General features: G+C 43.6%; 4 protein-coding genes across 4 annotated transcripts; all 4 read left to right on the top strand.

Moving 5' to 3' along the window:
- Positions 1 to 3,462: 3,462 nt before the first annotated feature.
- On the top strand, positions 3,463 to 4,413 carry LOC311172823 (olfactory receptor 1J4-like; the record flags this gene model as incomplete). Its single annotated transcript, XM_084236350.1, has 1 exon — positions 3,463 to 4,413. The coding sequence occupies one exon, from the start codon at positions 3,463 to 3,465 to the stop codon at positions 4,411 to 4,413; it is 951 nt and encodes a 316-aa protein (XP_084092476.1).
- A 5,022-nt stretch (positions 4,414 to 9,435) lies between these two features.
- On the top strand, positions 9,436 to 10,377 carry LOC311172824 (olfactory receptor 1J4-like; the record flags this gene model as incomplete). The annotated part of the gene is made up of 1 exon (XM_084236351.1): positions 9,436 to 10,377. One exon carries the CDS (start codon positions 9,436 to 9,438, stop codon positions 10,375 to 10,377), a length of 942 nt encoding a protein of 313 aa, XP_084092477.1.
- A 4,356-nt stretch (positions 10,378 to 14,733) lies between these two features.
- On the top strand, positions 14,734 to 15,675 carry LOC311172825 (olfactory receptor 1J4-like; the record flags this gene model as incomplete). Its single annotated transcript, XM_084236352.1, has 1 exon — positions 14,734 to 15,675. One exon carries the CDS (start codon positions 14,734 to 14,736, stop codon positions 15,673 to 15,675), a length of 942 nt encoding a protein of 313 aa, XP_084092478.1.
- A 5,902-nt stretch (positions 15,676 to 21,577) lies between these two features.
- LOC311172845 (olfactory receptor 1L8-like) lies at positions 21,578 to 22,516 on the top strand (the record flags this gene model as incomplete). Its single annotated transcript, XM_084236375.1, has 1 exon — positions 21,578 to 22,516. One exon carries the CDS (start codon positions 21,578 to 21,580, stop codon positions 22,514 to 22,516), a length of 939 nt encoding a protein of 312 aa, XP_084092501.1.
- Between the last annotated feature and the right edge of the window lie 467 nt (positions 22,517 to 22,983).

The raw sequence follows: 22,983 nt of genomic DNA on the forward strand, positions 1-22,983 counted from the left end.
TTGGTCTTTATATCTTTGTCTTGAGTGTTTTCCCATCTATGAAATGAAGGGCATAATTACCTTACATATCATATAATCCCTTGATTTATATTTATATTGATTCTAACTACTGGGGGATTGAGATGTTTGCAGAGAGTTTAATGATGGATTCTGTCCCTAGAGATATATTGTGGTTTGGCCCTTTTTTGCTGATTATTGATGTATCTTTGCACATTTAGATAGTGTATATTTTGTTCCTCATAGTGAAAGTGGGATTTATGCTATTGATTTTTAGGGCTATGCCTAGGATTTGGTAGAGAGTGCATATCAAACCATAGGCGTTGATCTGGCATGCTGTAGGTTAAAGACAAAGATTTGACAATATTTTTAGAGTTTGTTTAAAATTCTGGATGGGCTTTTGTTGACAGGGAATAGCAACATGTCTGATCAGTTATGGCCCTGTCAATTTCACTCTAGCTTGTGAGAAATCTATTCTATTTCAATTTAGAGAGTTTCAGTCTCTTCAAGAGGAAGTTATGGATTCTCTCCTGCTGCCCATCTCGTGACTTTGCCATGCGTGCCAGTTACTGTCATGTGACCTGCAATGATAGAAAGATGGAAACTCCTTGAAGGCAGAGGCTGCATTTCCTGCTTACTGGGCAACCCAGAGTGTCCCTGTACCCAAGACACCATCCCAGGTGTTTCCCCAGCTTAGTCTCTTTGGCCTCTTCACAGGCTTCTCCCCAGGGTCTGATAGGAATTAAAGGCAATTAATTGCTGGCATTTTTTCACCAAGAGTTTAGGGACCATTTCTTTGTCCTCTCGTGGTTTATAAAAGAGCATCCTCCTGGCTATTGCTCTGATGTACAAGGACAGACACGGAAAAGTCAGGAGGTCGTGGACTCGCAGAGATTTGCTTCATACTTTTTTCCTGGTGTCCATAACAGATACTGAATTAGAAGGTCATTGACGTAGTAAGAATGGCAGGTCAGGGTGTGGTGTAAATTCTAAGAGAAAAAAAATGTTTCTTCCTATGGATTCCTTATGGGTCTTTGCTTGTAATGTAGATACAAATTTGTCTCCTGCCAGAATTTTGTACGTACATACATATTTATACATACATAGACTGAGAGACGGAGATTGAAAAGATGATAGGAAGAGACAGACAGACGGACACAAGAGACAGAGAGGGGTAAATAACACAAGGTGATTCTTTTCCTCTCTTTGACCCAGAGCTCAAGCACCTACTGGGTCCCCAATAGGCAAGTGGGCACCACTGCTGGGTGGGACCTGCAGTCTCTTAACCAGTCCTTTGATTTCAAGTCTCTGCCCTCCCTGCTGCATGACTCCCCCATGTTCATCTTGGCTACTCAGCACAGGTAAGGAAGGAGACTGCAGAGGGTAAAGAGAGAAGATGTGCTCCCCACTCTGGAGCAGGGATCCTGCCTTTATCCATGAGCAGCAGGGGATGGAGGATCTGAAATTGTTATAGAGTCAAGCAGTAGGTGCGATGTCGCTTTTTGTTTATGACAAAACTAACATATGCATTCACCCAAGGTTTAGGGTGTGTGGTTATGTTTTGATGTTTTCATCGTAGGCAATGTTTCTGTGGGGCACCACCCATGGCATGGGGCCCACGTGCCATCCTCACTGACACCTTGTGGCCGTTCACAGTGGTCATGCTCTGCATTGAGAGGGTCACTCGGTCTCCCACACTGGGCAGGTGTCACATACTAATGGATGGGACCTCAGTGCCTGCAGCAGTTTCCACTGGGGCCCAGTCCTTGCTTGTCCTTACATATTTTTGTCTTGATATTCAGATCCCTCCCTGGGAACGGAGGGTAACTACTCCCACATAATTGGTGTTCTGAGGAACAATGGGCCAATGAAACAGACTACCTAGGACCTCGCCTGGCTCATGATTGGTGCTCAGAAGAATGGAGGAGTTTTATTCTCTTTCCCCAAGCCAGTGCCAGTGTGATGGAGACCCCCACTTTGCTGCTGTCTGGTTCAGGGTGAGTAGACACCTCAGAACAGGGGCCCCTGCACACCCTCACATACTGGAGCACATGGCCTGATCCATCCAGGGCTCAGGACCCAGTGCCTTCCTCCAAGCTCTGCCCCAGTCAAGGTCCCAGTCAGTCCAGTGGGTCCTGCTTGTTTCCTGGCTTCTCAGTGAGGCTGACACAGCTCACATGAGTGGGAAGCCATGAACCAAGACAATCAGAGCCCTCAGCAAGTTCATGGTCGCTGCGTGGGCCTCATTGTCCTGCTCCTGCTTGATTGAGAGTCAGTGCAGATCACTCTTTAGTGTCTGTGTGTGTGTGTGTACGTGTGTGTCTAATCCTAACTCTAACCTCACTGCCAAAGGAAGGGTGCGTCTGGAATCCACCATCAGAAAACTGAGAGCCTTCATTGGTCATTATATCTTTGTCCTCAGTTTTTCCCATCTATGAAATTAGGACTACCTTATATATCTTCCAGTGAAGGTTATAACTACCTTATATATCATATAATCTCTAGATATACATTAATTAAAGTGTGTGAAAGCACTTTGTTAGTTGTGTGATACACCAGTAATGTTTGATAACTCTTGGACAAAGGAATGACAAATGATGTCATACTTCTGTCCCCTTATTCTAACTACTGGGGGTGTGACATGTATGTAGAGGGTTAATTGGTGGAGTCTGGCCAGAGACAGATATTGTGACTTGGCCTTTTTTGCTAATTATTCATGTATCGCTGCACATTTAGATAAAGTATATTTTATTCCTCATTGTTAAAATAGGATTTATACTGTTGATTTATTAGGGAGATGCCTAGGATTTAGGTAGAAAGTGCATGAAACCATAGCATAGAGTCTGGCATGCTCTATGTTTAAGATAAATATTTAACAATATTAGTAGTGTTGGTTGGGGAAGCTGATGGACTTTTGTTAAAAGGAAATCAGCAATATCTCAGATCAGTTACATCCTGCCAGTTTCACTCTACCTGGCGAGAAATCACCAGGTATTCTTTTCCAATTTAGAGAGTGTCAGGTCTCTTCAAGAGGAAGTTATGGATTCTCTCCTGCTGCCCATCTCATGACTTTGCCATGATGCCAGTTACTGTCATGTGACCTGCAATGATAGAAAGATGGAAACTCCTTGAAGGCAGAGGCTGCATTTCCTGCTTGCTGTTATGAACTCAGTGCTTTGTGGGGAGCCTGGGCCAAAGCAGTTGTTCAAGACATATTTGTGGAATAGAGAAAAATGCCCTCTGGTTCTGTGGAAGGAAACTTTGTAGGGTATCATGAGGTCTTACGTACCCTCAGAGCCCGCTGTGACAGACTGGGATTCACACAACCACAGGTGTGAGCAGTAAACAGATCGTGGTTCAAAACTCATGCCTTCAGGTAAAAAGGATATTGCAGTGTCCTTGTGGCTAATTCTAGACTTCCTACCTCCCCTTCTTTCCGTCATCCCCGGCAGAGACATGAGCAGCATGAGGTGGGAGAACCAGAGCAGCGTGTCCGAGTTCCTCCTCCTGGGGCTCCCCATCCATCCAGAGAAAAGGAGCCTGTGTTTTGCCCTTTTCCTGGGCATGTACCTGACCACGGTACTGGGGAACCTGCTCATCATCCTGCTCATCAGGCTGGACTCGCGCCTCCACACCCCCATGTACTTCTTCCTCAGCCACTTGGCCTTCAATGATGTCTCCTTCTCATCTGTCACTCTCCCTAAGATGCTGTCCAACATGCACACTAATCACAAGTCCATCCCCTATGCTGGATGCATAGTTCAGATGTACTTTTTCATAGTGTTTTTTTGTCTTGACAGTCTCCTTCTTGCAGTGATGGCCTATGACAGGTACGTGGCTATCTGTCAGCCCCTCCACTACACCACCATCATGAGGCAGGAGCTGTGTGTTTCCCTAGTAGCTGGGTCCTGGCTCTTCTGCTGTCTCCATTCTCTGTTGCACACTCTGCTCTTGGCCCGACTGTCCTTCTGTGCTAACAATACCATCCCCCACTTATTCTGTGACCTCACTACACTCCTGAGGATGAGCTGCTCAGATGTGTCCCTCAATGAGTTGGTGGTCCTCATTGAGGGGGGAATACTTGTCATTCTGTCTTTGAGTGGCATCTTCGGCTCCTATATCCAGATTTGGTCCACGGTGCTAAGAGAACCCTCTGCTAAGAAATTCTTCAAAGTCCTTTCTACCTGTGGCTCCCATCTGCTTGTTGTATCTTTATACTATGAGACTGCTGCAGAAGTTTACTTTTTCTCATCATCCACCTCCAGTGATAAAAACATAATTGCGTCTGTGATGTATATGATAGTCACCCCCATGCTGAACCCCTTCATCTACAGCCTGAGAAACAGAGACATGAAACGTGCCCTGGAAACTGTTGTTAAGCGGGCTAAGTTCCTTATGTCAAAAGACTTGATCTGAATGTGTTACATAGTCCGATGAACAAGGAAACCATCTACCCTTGACCGACATCTGAATGTCCAGTTGAATCTGGGCTGCATGTAGAGCCCAGGGAAGTTGGCCTCTCCCGTGTCCCTCTCTGCTGAGGTCTACCAGTTGTGTTTACCCAGACTGACTCAATGATTGTGATGTTTTCTTAACAATTCTTGGGATACACGATTCCTTATAGTAACATGAACAGGACTAGGGGTGGGAGAGGCGTGAGGATGCCAACTGGAAGGAATAAGGTAGGAAACTCCTTCAGTCCCACCAACCTTAAGGGAATCCTGCCTTTCTTCATGGCTCCTCCCAGTCAAAGGGAGGAAGGAGCTAGAGAGAGCATCTTAGAACATTCTGCTAACACAAGCTGAATTTCTAACTTTGAAACATCTGACATCCCCACAGTAAACTCCCGATGGCTCCTAGCATCCTGTAAAGTGTGGGTTCACAGGAATAGTCCTGCCTTTAACCAATATATGTAATGATAACATTTTGAAATTTTTCTATTTTAGTGAATATTTTAGTTGTTTGTTTATAAATTATCTTGTAACAGTTATCTTGGTTCACACTGTTGTCTGTATTTTGACAGGGTAGGACCTGCCCTGTGCCGTGATGTGACCCTATCACTCCCACTGGTAGTGCACCCCGTGTCCATTGTGCTCCCTGATCCCCACCTTGTCCTCGCCTGTCCCCCTTCCCTCCCCCTCTGAATGCCTCAGTTCCATAGTCGGCTTTTGCAAGCTAGTTTTTCGCTTTGACTCCATCTGACCTTTTTTCTGGTTGCTCTGTATTCTACACGTGACGTCATCTGGTATTTGTCTTTCTCCTTCTAACTTATGCTAAGCAAAATATTTTGGTTATTTCTAAGTAAAGTGATAAAATTGTTCTACATCTTGACCCAAGTGGTAGTTACAGTAGATGTATAAATATGTAAAAATTTATCAGGCTCTACATTTCAAATTTATATGCTTCGTCTATTCATGTCCTATATTAATACACAAACGGAGGCCAGATTTTCTCAGTCAAAGGGTTAGGGTGTGTGTGTGTGTGTGTATATATATATATATATATGTGTGTGTGTGTGTGTGTGTGTGTGTAAAATTATATAATTTGGAGGACATTTTATTTTTGATAAATATGTGACTTTTATTCTAAAATATTATACACAGATAATCTATACATATATATGATTTGTATTTTGTATGAATGTTTTATAAATATATGTATGTCCTATATTTGCATGCTGCACAAGTACATATAAAATGAATGTCATTTTCCTGACAAGGAAATGCTCCCATTTTTCTTCCTGGGTTATTTCTTTCTTCCCAAATGTTCTTTCTTTTACTTGCATCACAACTTACACAGAAGTCTTCTCTCTTCTTGCACCATTATCGAACATTCACCAGGGGGTTCTCTCCAGATTCATGATCTTGGGACTCAATAGTGGACACAGGTGTGGGTGATGGTCACCTGTGTTGCCAAGTTGCCAGAGCCTACCCAGGAGGCTCAGAAGCTAGAAGAGATGAAAGAGTGAATGGAACCAATTATTGGAGTGAAAAGTGAGCGTCAAGAATAAGTAGTGACTATATACACACAAGCATCCCACCAAACAAACCATAAGGATTAGAGTTGACTTATATATAATAGCAGCAGCAAATGGTTGAAGGAAATCGGAAGACAAAGGAATGGCATCTTTTGTTAAAAAAAAAATTTTACCTGACTAAGACAACTCTATAAGTAAATATAGCCTTCAAAAATTGAAGGTGAAATATATTTTTCAGTCATTGTTATATTTAGGATAAAATTATCTTTTAGAGCAATGAAGAATAAAATTAAATGTCATTCCCAATGGTGTAAGGTGGTATCTCATTGTGGTTTTGATTGACCTTTTCCTGACGGTAGTTGGTACTCAGTGGAAGATCGAAGGAGAAAGATATATATTGGATGGTTTCACATATATGTGGAATCTAGAGAAAATGAACAAAGGATTCAGGAAAAAGTTTCTTAAGTCGCAAGCTGACCATACCTCTGAGACATACAGCAGGGGGTGGTAAAGGGGTGAAAGGGGTGAAAAGGGTGGTAAAGGGGTGAAAACAGGGGAGGGAAGAGCACAAGGGACAGTGGGGATGGATCACAAAAGGCATGGTGGTAAGAGAACTCCAGGGACTATTCCGAGGATAGAAATCATATACTGTCCCAAACTGAACCATGATGTAAGAAAATAAGTAAATTTATTTTTAAAAAAATTGGAAAAGATAGTACTTACCAAGCTATTGTAATAAACCCTGAAATCTAAGTGACATTAATAAATAAATAATAAATAAATAATGCTTTCTATTACCTGTACTTGTTCCTTCTCCAAAGCTTCATTTTTAGTTAGACTCAGTTTCTGAACTCTGTTACCTTCCTTTCCTCTTAAGAACTTCTAACATTTCTGATGAGGCTGATGTTGCCAACAGTTTCCTTCAGCATTTGGTTGACAGAGAAAGTCTTTACTTCCCTTTCACTGTTGAAGAATAATTTGGGAGGGTAGAGGGATGACTTCCAAGTGTCTCACTTGCAGCCCCCAAAGCAGAAGGGCAGCGAGCATTTGCAAAGCTGCTGCTGTGGAGGGGCGGGGGGTCAGTGTGTTCTATAAATGTCATTGGCAGACTTTGTAGTTTAACAGCTTAACTTAGTAGCTAGTGGTATTCAGGTCTTATCCTCATGATGTTCTGTCTTCTTGTTCTGTCAGGTATTGAGGGGAGTGTTGCAACTCCAGATGAGTGAGATTGTAAATTCATCTATTATCTTGAAGTTCTATGAGTTTTTGATTTAAATATTTGAAGCTCTATTATTAAGTGCATATATAGTTCAGATTGCTTCTCCATGCTGATGAATATGTCAGAAGTTTGAGAAACAGTAAGGTTTCGAGAATGACTTAGGAATTACATCTTTCTTCTTCCTTTTGTGAAAAAAAGTGAAGTTTTATGTAATTTCTCCTTTAAGTATTTGATGGAATTTCCTTGAATCTGCTTGCACTCAGTCTATTCATTTGGGAAATTTAATTATTGATTCAACCTCTTTAGTTTTTATAGGTGTTTTCAGATATTCTATTTGTTTTTGTTTTCATTTTGGTAATGACCACTTTTCTGGGAGTGTGATCATTTTATCTAGAAGTCTATTTTGTTCATGTATGTTATTCCCAGAATTTCCTTTTATTCTCATTAAACTTAATAAGGATGGTGGTGATGCCCGTTTCTCATTCTTCATCTGGATAATTTTTGCCTTGTTGTCTTTTTTGGTCAATCCAACTAAAAAATTTGTCACTTACTTTTTTTTTGTCACTACAATACTTGTTGTTATCCCATATTGGGTCTGTTTCTTTGGTTTTCTTTTTCCATTACCATCTTTACTGAGATACAGTGCCACTCAGTTCAATGGCTTTCAGTTGAATCAACCTCAGCTCCTGCTCTGCAGGCCTCTCAAGAGAGAAGAGAACCCCGAGCCTGGGTGGAGAGTGTGCTGGTGGAAAGCATGCTGTCCTGGAGGTTGGGGTGCCTGGTGTGGGTCTACACAGGCTGGTATTACCCTGTCTGGGCCATTCTGGGATGTGTGGAGAGGCCCTTTCCATTGCTGGGCTCTTCAGGGGTCAAGGGTGTTCACATCTGCTCCTCCTCCTCATGACAGGCAGAGGGAGGGAGCATGTCACTGACATTAGGGACACCTCCCCCTGGGATGCCAGAGTTCAGTCCCTTTGGCCCCTGCACAGGATCCTCTCAAGGGGAAGGCAAGAGATTGGGCAATTAGCTCTGTGGGCTTCCATGTAACCAGAGGCTTGAGTATGTGTTCCCCTGGGTGTGATTTGTGTTGGTAAATGTGGATCTTCCTGCTCCTTGTGCGGTGCTTGTGAATAGACATGGAAGGTGCAAAAGATCCTTAGACCACAGAGGCGTAAGAGATGTGGGTTCAGCAGCCAGGGTGAGGAAGAGTTGTCACAGATCAGAGCAAGGTGGGGATCATCATGTGGCGAGCTGACTATTCAATAAGAACTAGAGATGAGTTCATGTAGCTTGTAGAGCCAAGTGTTTTAGTGGGTGTCTGACTCACACACACCCTAATACACACACACAGCCATATCATTATAATCAAGTAGAAAGAACTAAAACTGAGGCACCAGCCTCACCCGCATGAGCTGCACTTCAGATCCTCAGGGGTCACCGGAGTCTGCGCTGCCGTGGTCGGGACACACAGGAGTGTTTCCCATCACGTGAGCACCTTCCACGCTGATCTAGACCAGGGGGCTGGACTGGCTTGCATGCCGCGGGCGCCTGTGCTGCTGTGCTCGTGCTGCACCTCTTCATGGTAACTGTGTGTTGTATCTGACGTGACTGTCCGTGTGCACAGTAGAGCTTCTTTGGCTGTGTGTGGTTTGGGAGTTGTCTGGCCAACTACTTGTGGCGATTTTGTGTTTTTGCAAGCAACTTTATTGTAGTGTAATTAATATTCATAAAACTAAAGCTACTGAATAGATACATTTTGATGAGTTTAGATAAATACAGACACACGTGAGACCATCTCAAAAGGAAGGACTCACAGCCCTCACCTTCTAAAATTTCCCTTCGTTGTTTGTTTGTATAATGCTTAACATGAATAACTCATGAATTATAATTTAATATGCTTGTAATCACTACTCTGTGAGAATGCGCCCTGAAAAATGGACTCCCCAAAGGAAGGGTGGTGGCTTATTTACTACTCTCTCTCTAGTGACTAAATCAGCATCTACACTTGTTAAAAAAGATGCACTAACCCTAATTAGCATTGAGAGGCTTTGGGTCACATATTTGTTCACGTGGCAGCATCAGTGTCCAGGCTAGATGAGGCCCCAGCAGGTGAGAGCATTGGGTTGTGTCTGCACAGACACCTTTACTCACACGCTATGTGACCATCTGTCATTGCTATGTCACGGTTTCTAAGATCCTGACATCTCCTACTTCCCTCTACCCCAGAAGACAGTAAAGCAACATGAGGTGGGAGAACCAGAGCAGCGTGTCCGAGTTCCTCCTCCTGGGGCTCCCCATCCGTCCAGAGCAGCGGGGCCTGTTCTTCGCCCTGTTCCTGGGCATGTACCTGACCACGGTGCTGGGGAACCTGCTCATCATCCTGCTCATCAGGCTGGACTCGCGCCTCCACACCCCCATGTACTTCTTCCTCAGCCACTTGGCCTTCAATGATGTGTCCTTCTCAACTGTCACTGTCCCTAAGATGCTGTGGAACATGCAGACTCAGGACTTGTCAATCTCCTATCCAGGGTGTATCTCACAGATGTATTTTTATTTGGTTTGTGGTTGTTTGGATAATCTGCTTCTCACGGTGATGGCCTATGACAGGTATGTGGCCATCTGTCACCCCCTCCACTACACCATTATCATGAGGGAGGAGCTGTGCCTGCTGCTGGTGGCGGGCTCCTGGGTCATCTCCTGTGGCAGTGCCTTGTCCCACACCGTCCTCCTGACTGAGCTGTCCTTCTGTGCTGACAACATCATCCCCCACTTTTTCTGTAGTCTCCCCATCCTGGTCAAGCTGTCCTGCTCAAACACCTCTGTCAATGACTTGGTTATATTCATTTCTGGGGCTGTGTTTGTCATCATTCCATTGAGTGGCATCCTGGTCTCTTATGGCTGCATTGGAGCTTCCATCCTGAGGGTCCCCTCTACCAAAGGCATCACCAAAGTCTTCTCCACCTGTGGCTCCCACCTCTCTGTGGTGTTTCTCTTCTATGGAACAATCATGATTGAGTTCTTTTCCCCTTCATCAAGCAACTCCAATGACAAAGACATGATTGCTTCCCTGATGTACACAGTGGTGACCCCCATGCTGAACCCCTTCATCTACAGCCTAAGGAACAGAGACATCAAACTGGCTATGAGGGTCCTTTGCAGAAAAGATGTCCTTTTTTCCCAGTGAGAATCACCTGATCATGCTCTTCCATGACTGACCTTGTCAAGATCTGCCCCATAACTTGTGTGCTATCCCCCATGTCCCAGCCCCTCCAAGTACTCTTGAAAGGGGGGTCATGTTGCTGGATCTGTTCCTCCCCACTTAGTCATATTTATCACCCATCTTTTCTTCCACAACCTTAACTATGGAATTGCCCAAAACACACACTGATATTTTTGTTTTTCAAACTCCCGAGCTCCTAACCTCGGCGGTAGGGCTGACCACGCGTGATAGCTGCACTGTTGTCTCTGTTCCTGGAGGAGATGAGTCCTTGCTAGATAACAAAGCACATCACCACCACTCAGAATAAAAAAACACCAGGTTTCAGACTTCCATTTGAAGAGAAAAGTTGGATTTTTGTGTTGAGAATATCCCATATCCTCTGTTTGATGCAACTTTGGGAAAAAAATGTGTTGTTTCCAGTCTGAAAATATCCACTTCTAATAAATGCACAAATTCATAATTTGTACAACAGGATTACTGACTGCATGCTCACTATGTGCCAGGCGATTTTCTCAGTTCTCAGGAAACAAGAGAAAAAAACAAAACAATTTCTCCTAGCAATTTTAGTTTAAGTGATAAAAAAATTCTTGTCTGTATTATTTTAGGGGAACTCCACAGTTTATATGTTATGTTTTCATTTTCATTCATTTAAAACTAATTTCTTATTTCCTTTTTATTTCCTGCTTGGCTAAAATGCTATTTGTAATTGTGTTATTTGTTACCAAATACTTACACCTTTCCTAACTATCTTAATATCATTGATGTCCAATTATTTGCCTTGTGCTTAGTAAGCATATCTGATGTGATTTAAATACTTCTAAATGTATTGAGATCTGTTTTATAACAGATTATGGTGAATCTTCCTAATAATAACTAAGCAATTCTCATTCCTTCTTTTCATTCATGATATCACTGCTATGGTTCATTTCAATGTTCAAAGCATACGTAAGCATATATATATATATAGTAATACATAAAATATGTACATAAGTATAATTGAGTTATTGTTACTGTTCTATTTAAGATAAAATTATCTTTTAGAGCATTGAGAATAAAAATATATAAGTGCTTCATTTACCTTTATTTATTCCTTCTCCAAAGCTTCATTTTTAGTTAGACTCAGTTTCTGAACTCTGTTACCTTCCTTGCCTCTTAAGAACGTCTAACACTTCTGATGATGCTGATGTTGCCAACAGTTTCCTTCAGTATTTGGTTGACAGAGAAAGTCTTTACTTCCCTTTCACTGTTGAAGAATAATTTGGGAGGGTAGAGTCATGACTTCCAAGTGCCTCACTTGCACCCCCCAAAACAGAAGGGCAGCGAGCATTTGTAAAGCTGCAGCTGTGGAGGGGTCAGTGTGTTCTATAAATGTCATTGGTAGACTTTGTAGTTTAACAGCTGAACTTAGTAGCTAGTGGTATTCAGGTCTCGTCCTCATGATGTTCTGTCTGCTTGTTCTCTCAGGTATTGAGGGGAGTGTTGCAACTCCAGATGAGTGTGACTGTGAATTCATCTATTATCTTGAAGTTCTATGAGTCTTTCATTTAAATAAATATTTGAAGCTCTATTATTAAGTGCACACATATTTCAGATTGCTTTTCCATGCTGATGAATATGTCAGAAGTTTGAGAAACAGTAGGGTTTCGAGAATGACTTAGGAATTACATCTTTCTTCTTCCTTTTGTGGAAAAAAAGTGAAGTTTTATGTAATTTCTTCTTTAAATATTTGATGAAATTTCCAATGAATCTGCTTGAACTCAGTCTATTCATTTGGGAAATTTAATTATTGATTCAACCTCTTTAGTTTTTATAGGTGTTTTCAGATATTCTATTTGTTTTTGTTTTCATTTTGGTAATGACCACTTTTCTGGGATTATGATCATTTTATCTCATGGTCTATTTTGTTAAAGACTTGTCACTTACTGACTTTTTTACAATATTTGTTGTGATCCTTTATTGGTTCTGTTTCTTTGGTTTTCTTTTCCCATTACCATCTTTATTGAGATACAGTAACACATATTTCACCCTTCTGAAGTGCTCAATTCAATGGCTTTCAGTTGAATCAACCTCAGCTCCTGCTCTGCAGGCCTCTCAAGAGAGTTGGAAGCCCTGGAGACTGGGTGGCCAGTAGAGAGTGTGCTGTCCTGGAGGTTGGGGTGCCTGGTATGGGTCTACATGGGCTGGTACTACCCTGTCTGGGCCATTCTGGGATGTGTGGAGAGGCCCGTTCCATTGCTGGGCTCTTCAGGGGTCAAGGGTGTTCACATCTGCTCCTCCTCCTCATGACAGGCAGAGGGAGGGAGCATGTCACTGACATTAGGGACACCTCCCCCTGGGATGCCAGAGTTCAGTCCCTTTGGCCCCTGCACAGGATCCTCTCAAGGGGAAGGCAAGAGATTGGGCAATTAGCTCTGTGGGCTTCCATGTAACCAGAGGCTTGGGGTTGTTTTCCCCTGGGTGTGATTTGTGTTGGTAAATGTGGATCTTCCTGCCCATTGTGTGGTGCTTGTGAATAGACATGGAAGGTGCAAAAGATCCTTAGACCACGGAAGCATAAGAAGCAGGATTCATGTAGGAGCTAAGATGAGCAAGAATTGTCACAGTTCAGAGAAAGGTGAGGAATCATCACTGGTGTAGATATGACCTTTGGTGAGATTGAGAGAGAGAGAGAATGTGTTTGTGTAGCTTATATGTCCAAGTTATTCAGTGGGTGTCTGACTCACACGCTGTGACGTATGTGACCATATCAATTATAATAAATTAAAAATAATTCCCTGAGACTGCCCAGCTATGATGCAAAAATGAGAACGAGGAATGGCAGATTAAAGAAAAAGTTATTTTTGACACCTTTGTCTACAAGGCAGCAGTCAAGTGCTGGGGATGCTCTGATCGCTGGGGATCTTGGTGTGGGCTCCTCTTGTTCCCCTGGACATGGGAGTGGTCCACAGATGTAAGCCCACATTTCAGGTGGACACCTGACTGTGTCTCTTGGCTTCTCGGACCTTTAATTGCTGACATGTGTAGTTCATGCTCATGCTGCCAAAATAACGAGCTTTCTTTTTATGTTTCATTCAACTGTTTTAACAGTTGGTTTTCATCAGCAATTTAATGTCTCTTGATATATTTTCTACATCAGTGCTATATAATATGGATGTAATACACCAATATTATAATTATTACATTTTACCATTTGAAGCATTTTTAAGTTGAGTTCAGTAGCATTAAGTCCATTTACACTGTTGTGCAACCATCACCTCGTGCATTTCCAGAACTTTTATCCACTTTCCAAACTGAAAGTTTGCCCATTACACCCTCCTTCTGCCCAGTCCCCGGCAAGCACCATCCCATAATTTGTCTCTATGGGTTAGGCTGCATTAAAAACCTCATAAAGTGAAAATATGCAATTTTTATCCTCCTGTGACTGCCTTTCTCATGTAGCATAAAGTCATCAAGGGTCACCCCTACTGTTGCATGTGCCAGGATTTGCGCCTTTTTAAGGCTGAGTCATATTACTCTGTGTTCAGATGCCAAATCTGGTTTATCCTTTTAGGTGTCAATAGACCGATTTGCTTCTGCCTTGGGCGCTTGCTATTCAGCACTGCTCTGAACATGGTGCACAGATATCTTTTCGAGACCATGTTTTTAATTTTAATTTTTGAATCGTGGTAATTCTGCATTTAATTTTTCTAAAAACTTCCATGTTTTAAATAGCGACTGTACATTTTTACGCTCTCAGTAGCAATGCACAAAGGTGTCAGTTTCTCCACATTCTCACTGTTATTTTTGGTTTCTTAATAGTTATTCTAATGATGTGATCTGATTCTATGTGTTGAACACTTATTTTATACTTAGAATTTTTTTAATTCCCCAATAATTCTGCAAATGGTGTGTATGTGTAAGGAAGAGGGAGGGGGGGACTTACTAATAGAATAGTAAAAGTCAGACAAAGCTTATGAGTGAGATTGAGATTCCTGTTCTTCATCACTGTTCTGTGAGGACATGCCCTGAAAAATGGACACCCCAAAGGACTGTGGCTTATTTACCACTCTCTCTCTTGAGTGCCTAAATTAGCATCTACACTTCTTAAAAAGATATACTAATCCTGATTAATGTCAAAGGCCTTGAGGTCAGTGTCCAGGAAAGCCCGCTGCCCAGCTCTCCCCAGACTGGACAAGGCCCCAGCAGGTGAGAGAGCATCATGGTGTGTCTGCAGAGATACCATCACTCACACACTATGTGACCATCTTTCACTGCTATGTCACTGTTTCTAAGATCCTGACATCTCCTACTTCCCTCTACCCCAGAAGACAGTAAAGCAACATGCGTTGGGAGAACCAGAGCAGCGTGTCCGAGTTCCTCCTCCTGGGGCTCCCCATCCGTCCAGAGCAGCGGGGCCTGTTCTTTGCCCTGTTCCTGGGCATGTACCTGACCACGGTGCTGGGGAACCTGCTCATCATCCTGCTCATCAGGCTGGACTCGCGCCTCCACACCCCCATGTACTTCTTCCTCAGCCACTTGGCCCTCACTGACGTCTCCTTCTCAACTGTCACTGTCCCTAAGATGCTGTGGAACATGCACACTCAGGACCTGTCAATCTCCTATCCAGGGTGTATCTCACAGGTGTATTTTTATTTGGTTTTTGGGTGTGTAGACAATCTCCTTCTTGCAGTGATGGCCTATGACAGGTACGTGGCCATATGTCACCCCCTCCACTACACCATCATGATGAGGGAAGAACTGTGCCTGCTGCTGGTGGTGGGCTCCTGGGTCATCTCCTGTGGCAGTGCCCTCTTGCACACTGTCCTCCTGGTGGGTTTGTCCTTCTGTGCTGACAACATTATCCCGCACTTTTTCTGTAGTCTCTCTGTCCTACTCAAACTGTCCTGCTCAAACACCTCTCTCAATGATTTGGTGATATTTACTGAAGGGGCTGCAACAGTCATTTTTCCATTGAGTGGCATCCTGGTCTCTTATGGCTGCATTGGGGCTTCCATCCTGAGGGTCCCCTCTACCAAAGGCATCACCAAAGTCTTCTCCACCTGTGGCTCCCACCTCTCTGTGGTGTGTCTCTTCTATGGAACAATCATGGCGGTCTACTTTGCCCCCTCTTCAAGCAACTCTAATGACAAAGACATGATTGCCTCCCTGATGTACACAGTGGTGACCCCCATGCTGAACCCCTTCATCTACAGCCTACGGAACAGAGACATCAAATTGGCTTTTAGGTTTCTTTTCAGAAAAGATGTCCCTTTTGTCAGGTGAGAATCACCTGGTCATGCTTTTATTTCACCACTGACTGTCAAGATGCCTTCTAAAAAAATGGTGTCTTTAAGATGGCAGTCATTTACTGGACCAAATCCTTTTCACTTCATCATATTTGTTGGACATTTATTCTTCTGTAACCCTAAATATGCCATTGCCCAGAACACATTCATTTTTGTAGTTTTCAAAGCACTGAACACCTTTATTACTCAGGTATGTGGCCACACTTTTGTCTTACCTTTCTGACGAGAGCTGGATCACTTGCTAAAATACAAAACACATTCTATCGAAAAGAAAACATGATAGCAGATTTTTCTGCTTCCTTTTAAAAGAAGGACATTAGATTTTTGGTGGTGAGAACAGCCTACATCGGTGAGATTAATTTAAGTCTGACCATTGTCTTGTTTCCAAACAAGAGAACACACTTTTGATAGAGAACAGTGAAGTGCATGAATTCATGATTCATGCACAGAAAAGTACTGAATGATGAGTGCTACACTCCAGGCTTCTTCTCAGTTCTGAAAATACAAGTTTAGAGAAAGAAGAACCCAACTCCGTCATCATGTGGAGTTCACATTCCAGAATTCCTGATCCCACTCATGATGCTATTTTCCTTAGTAGTTTTTAACCTAGAAGCATCCTTATTTTCCTTATTGTCATTATTTCTTTTTAACTATAAGAATATGAGGTCTGTGGGACATGGGTGTTTGTTCTGAAATAAATAAGTAAATTCTACTTTGATTTGTTGGTAAAATCTACTATGATTAAAGGAAGCATAAAAAGGGGAAGCAAAAGTACTGGGGTGGAGTTTGTAATTTTTTGATTAATATATTTTATTTTATATAATTCTTACATCATTTTTCATTTTTGCACAATGTATGCATTTTCTTTTTGGTTATATTCCCTATACGGTTCTGCCCCCCTTATTTTGACCCTAACCCCTCCCCTCCCTGCCCCCCCCCAGTAGTTTGCTCTGGTTTATAGTTGCTTATTTATGTTGATACATTGTGTGATATTTATATGTTACAGTTAACATCGCATAGTCCAGTTTATTGGAAGGATAACATACACATGTTAGAGATGACAGGTAGCAAGTCATGGGGATATCTGGAGAGAAGTATTCCAAGCGTGAAGATCAGGACTAGAAATCCTCTGAGGTGAGGTGATGCCTTACCTATCCAGGAACATGCTGAGGGCCTCTGTCATTGGACAGGACTGAGTCAGGGGCCTGCATCACCAGTTCTAAGCTGAGCGATATTGGGGGAGGAGGTGTGTAGGTCAGTTAAGTTCATGGTAAATGTATCAGTCAAGTTCTCAGAGAAATGGCACCTTTCAGGTGCGGGATTGTAGAGAGACATCTATTTTAAGGAAGTGTCTCGTAATTGTGGAGGTTGTTCAGTCAAAGGCTGCAGAGTAAACAAGAAGCCGGAGGTGAAGCTGAAGGATCCTCCTGGCACAGAAGACTGAGAAGAACCACATGAGAAGGATGGGGAGAAACTCCACTCTGACCTGTGGTTGTTCCCCAGCTGGTCTGTGCCACCCCAAAAGCACCCAGCTCTCTCCATTTTTTCTCCAGTGGATGAAATGGTTCCAGACATCCAGACCCCCCCACCCAAGCTAGTGAGGAACTGTCTAGGAGGCCCTCTTTGGTCTCACCTACAGGGCTCCCTAGGAAATTCTATGAGGCTTGACAATGAGGAGCAGATAAAAATGGAGCTGGAGGGTAGGGCTTACTGCACCCAGCTCAGATCTTGGCAGAACGCCCCTCCTCCCAGCTGCATCCCAGCAGAGATCTATTCAGCCTGCAGCTCAGAGCACCCAGAGCTGAACTGGTGGCCCCATCAGCTGGAGAGTTCTCTGATTCAGTCCTGTGGAGGCTGCTCCACAGCCTGGGTGGATGCTCCCATCTCATAGTCTAGTCCCCGCAAAAACAAGACATCCTGGAGGATGACAGCGTATTACTGCCAGGCCACACAAGCGGTAGCCTCAGTGTGGGCATCCTGCCAGATTCGCCATATTTGGCGAATCACTATGGCCCTAATACGTGTTCGGCCACCATGGAGCTGATGAGCACACTCTTCCCACTTCAGTCATGTACAAGGGTCAGACAGCTTGCGTGCCCATCGACTGGACAGTGGGCCATGATGGATTTTCCAACTGGCTCTTGAATTCTGTTGTAATAGTTGAAAATATACTGATAATCTGGACATCCACAGAACATCATGCTGGTCCACGGTAATGATGTCAACATGGTGATTGGAACAGACAGCCCAAATTTCATTAGGAAGCTTAGTCTTCTCAGTACACATGCACTTCTGAAATCAGTAATATAAAATCAGTACTTCTGATCAATACTGCAAAGATGTAGGAGACCTTCCACATCAGGATTATTTTTAAGAATCCAGTGATGTAAGGGGAGGATCAGATTGCTGTGAATGCTGAGAACATTTCCCGCAACAGCTGACAGTGGAGTTTCCCTCCTCTTGGAGTCAGGCGTCAAGGTGTCAGGTGGGTGGGCCAGCTCACTGTGTGCATGCGGGCCAAAAGTGGATAGTGTCTACACTGCAGCTCATCAGTTTGACCTGGGAGGTAGACCTGCACTGTAAGCTTGCTTTGGGGGTGGTCTTGACTAGGGAAACTGCTTCACCAAGAACATACTTCCTCTCAGGGACATCCCCACCCAGTGATCAACGGTGGTGGGGGTGTGGGGTGGGCATAAAGAAATGCTCACTTGAGAGCTCGCGGTAGGATCCGCTGAGACTATCACACTATCACACCCCAACTTCGCCTCTGTCCAGCTCTTCTTCCTTCTCTCCATCCCATAGGTGTTGAACCCAGGAGCCTTCCCCAGCAGACATCCTGGTGCTAATCTCAAAGTCAACTACCCAAAGATCCAAACTGCAACATCTCCTATTCAACACATACCACACACACACACACATGCACACGCACACATATACACATACACACAAATGCACATGCACTGTCCACCACATTTGATTATCCACAGTTGAGGAAACCCTGGACGTGTTGTTACTTTGTTGGTGGTGGTTTTTGATTATTTATTTTTTACATCATTGTTCATTTTTGGACAGTACTTGATGTCTCCCCTCAGGCCTGGTCCCCCAAGTTCTCCCACACCATAGCCCTGTGATCCGTCACCACTGCCTTTGGGCTCTTTCCTCCACTGTTTTGACCCCCACCCTGCCACTCCCCTGCTGTGGTCATGCCTATGGTCAGCTTGCAAGTTTTATCTTTTCCTGACCCTTTGTAAAGACTCCTAAAAACAGCCCCAATCTTTTTCAGGAAGGCTGTGCCCCCGAAGGGCATATGCGCTCAGTTCTGCTGCTCTCTGTGACTTGTGCACCTGGAGAGGTCACAGAGCAAACTCCCTCGAGGGGTCAGGTTAGAGGGAGCACGTGGCAGCTCCCTCCGCCCAGCAGGACCCAAAGGAGCCCAGGAGAGTAGAGCTCAAGCCCATGAGAAGCTGACAGGGTTTCCACGACTGAGTTCTGCCGCAGTGGGCCTGGCATCCCTGCCTTCCACAATGGGGAGCAGAAGAGACCAGAATAACGCTGACAGACAGGGGCAGAAAAACACAGGGGTGAGCTGCGCCAAAGGCAAAGTACTCTGTTCCCCTGGAATCTAGAACAATCCGCCCCCTTCTCTTTCCTCTCAACGCCTTTGACTGGAAGGCCAAGAAGTCAGCTTTGACTGATATGTGGACTCAACCAATCTGGAGAAGTGGTGCAGGAAGGAGAACAGATTGTTTGAACGGGGAAAGGTGAGAGGTTACCTGGGTACGGGAGTGAAGAGCAGCAGCGGGGGGGGGGGGGGGGGGGGCCGCTGACCTTCTACCTCAGTCAGGTGCTCGTCCCCGGGCCTGGCAGTTGCAGAAATCACAGGGGCAGAGTAGACAGACCAGAGGCTTCGGTGCGATGCTTAAGTCTAACTTGTGTTTCATGACGACCCTGTCGGTCACTGAGCCACGGTGTGTGTGTGTCTCCCAGCTTTCTAAGAAAGCGGATCCCTAATTAGTAGATACAGAAGCTTGGCAGTGAAAGTAAAAGGAGAAAAAGTCTTTCTCCCAGACATATCCCAGTTTTTAGAATTATTCCTGAAGATTCTCTCTTCTGAAAATGCCCTTCATTTTCCCAAGTCTTCTGCGTAGATGAGACACTGGGTAGCCAGCCTTGCTTAATCACATCTAATCTCTTCATCTTACATTCCCCAGCAGCCCCTTCATGAATAACTTATTTTCCCTCAGGTATGTTCTACAAATTGCACTCATTTGTATTTCATTAGCTCTTTCGAATCTAAGATCAAGCGCTGAGCGGGGAATGGAGTCAGAGCCTTTCCTGTTGCCAAGCCCAGAGCACGTTCTACCACACGCTCAAGTCAACACACACTCATGCCCGCCCATCCAGAGTCAGACCCCATTGCTGGTGGTCAGTCACGCATATTAGCATCTGCAAATTTTGCAATCTGTTCAACACAGAAAATAGCAGATATCCTATTAAAAAGTCTGTTCTTAGAGGGCGGTCAAGAAAATGTAAGGAGAAAAACACGTGGTGTGTGTGTTATGTTTGAGTGTCTCTGTGTGTGTGTGTGTGTGTGTGTGAGTGTGTTAAAGCAAAAAATTATCAAATTGGAAAACAATAGATCCTGTGCACAATTGTTTCAGAGATACTTTTATAAAAATGTAAGAATATGCATGTGGATAAATTTTGAGATTCAGAAATTGTCCTGATGTTTTACTGTTTACTTGATGGGGAGTTTAGAAAATTATGTGTTGCTTCATTGGAAAGTAAAATAGGAACAACTAGGTTCTTATAAAGTAAACAAGATGCCAAAATACCATGGTACCATCCTACCATGTAAGGTAAGGATTTGATCACTGATTAACTCTCAGATTCAAAGTATGGACAAATACTCACCTTAAAAAGCTTTGTCAAATTATATACAAGTTAATTTTACCAATAATGTATTGGAGTGTGAAGACTAGGTTCATTTAGAAATTTAGATTAGTTACCTCTGAACATAGGTACAAATATCTAGTTAAGAAAAATGTCAATTGGCAATGATGATGCCAGGGAGGGGGACGAGGGTGGTATCAAAAAATATTGGCTCCGTTCCTGGACCCAGTCTGCATGCCTTAATCGTTATATCGTGAAAAACTCGTCAAAATTTTATGGGGTAAATGTTAACAAACCATCGTTAGAAAAGAAAAAGTGCAAGCTGAAAAGAATGCTTAATTAACGTGCCTGATGTGAGCCAGCTAGAAAGCAAATATTTAAATGTGGCATAAGTGAATGAGTAAATAAATGTTCATTCCTGAAATTCTATTTAACTGCCCATCCCATCTGCCCATTGTCAATCTGAATGAATAAAATACTTTGTGGGCATGATGACATTTGAATCCAGGTCATTTGTGAGGCAAAGTCTTGGAGGATCTCTAAGGAAACACGTTCTGTGCTTCACGCATATAAGAAACAGTCAAAAGAACCAGAACACAGAGAAATCTCAAAAAATTGTATAGAGAAAAAATGAGATATAGGCACAGTTTATTAAAATAAGTGGAAGAATATTTCATATAGAATATGTGTTCAGAGACTAATCATTTTTAATATTTAATATTAAACTGAATAGAGAGATTAGCTCTCTTTTAGAAAGAAAATTCTTCCTCCCAAGTCCATACTATCCTCACAAGGAGCCTGAGAGGTTTTTCAAATGAAAGGAAGAGCAGCCTCCAGGACCGTGAAGCTGGCAAGTTGTCCACATGGAATTAATTTAGTCACGACCCTGTGGGGGCGAAGTGAGGCAAGAGGAAGCATAGACTTGACTTGTGATTGCTCTTTTGAGAATGTGTGTTGAATGGTAGGACCTTCTCCATTTTAGCTGCATGATCATGGAAAAAATCAACCAAACCAGCAGTGTCTCTGAGTTCATCCTCCTGGGACTCTCCTCCAGGCCCGAGGACCAGAAGCCCCTCTTTATTCTCTTCCTCACCATGTACCTGATCACCATAACAGGGAACCTGCTCATCATCCTGGCCATCCATACTGATCCCCAGCTCCAGACCCCCATGTATTTCTTCTTGAGTGTTCTGTCTTGCACTGACCTTTGCTTCACCACAACCATCGTCCCTAAGATGCTAGTCAACTTCCTGTCAGAGGTGAAGACCATCTCCTATGCTGGGTGTCTGACACAGACGTATTTTTTTTATGCTTTGGGTAACACTGACAGCTGCCTTCTGGCAGTCATGGCCTTTGACCGCTATGTGGCCATCTGCGACCCCTTCCACTATGTCACCACCATGAGCCACCGCCGCTGTGTCCTGTTGGTGGCCTTCTCCTGTTCATTTTCTGCTCTCCACTCACTTCTCCACACAGTTCTGCTAACTCTTCTCAACTTCTGTGGTGCCAACGTGATCCACCACTTCCTCTGTGATATCAACCCTCTGCTGAAATTGTCCTGCTCTTCCACATTTGTCAATGAGATGGTGATCATGATCGAAGGCCCTGTTGCTTTGGTGACCCCCTTTCTCTGCATTGCTTTCTCTTACATGCGCATCCTCATCGCAGTTCTCAAGATGCCTTCTGCTGCTGGAATACGCAAAGCCTTCTCCACCTGTGGTTCCCACTTGACGGTGGTGGTTCTGTTCTATGGAAGCATCTTCTATGAGTATTTACAGCCCTTGTCCAACTACTCTGTTAAAACCCGGGTGGCAACGATTGTCTACACAGTTCTGTCCTCTATGCTAAACCCTTTTATCTACAGTCTAAGAAACAAAGACATGAAGAGGGGCCTGGGGAAGCTGATGGGCAGGAGGAAATCCTAGCAGACCTCTTTGTGCATGTTCATGGGTATCTCTGCTTCCCTGTACGTGTTGGTTCCTGACACACAATCTAAACTCTGGTAAGTCAGTACATGTAGCTCATGTGTCACAGATGTTGATTATGACCACTTCTTTCCACATGCAACAGTCAACCACTGAGACTTTATTATGATTTAATAATTGGCTCAAGAGCTAAAGAAAATTCATATTCATACATTTCCCCGCCCCCATCATTTTCTTCCTCAGAAAACCACATCTTTTTCATTCCCTCTCAGTACTGTAGAAACCTTCATTTTCCACAAAAATTCCTGAGACAAATTTGTGTCTGTTCAAAGACTTGTGATTCCCTTGGCATCCTTCTTATATTAATGAACTTTTGTTGTCAGTTTTCCTAGAATTTTGAAGTCATGACAAGGACTTCAGAAAATAGAGACAGAGAGATGGAGACACCCATAAATTTGGACTCTCCA

This window comes from Talpa europaea (assembly GCF_964194135.1).
Source record: "Talpa europaea genome assembly, chromosome: 7".
Lineage (NCBI taxonomy): Eukaryota > Metazoa > Chordata > Mammalia > Eulipotyphla > Talpidae > Talpa > Talpa europaea.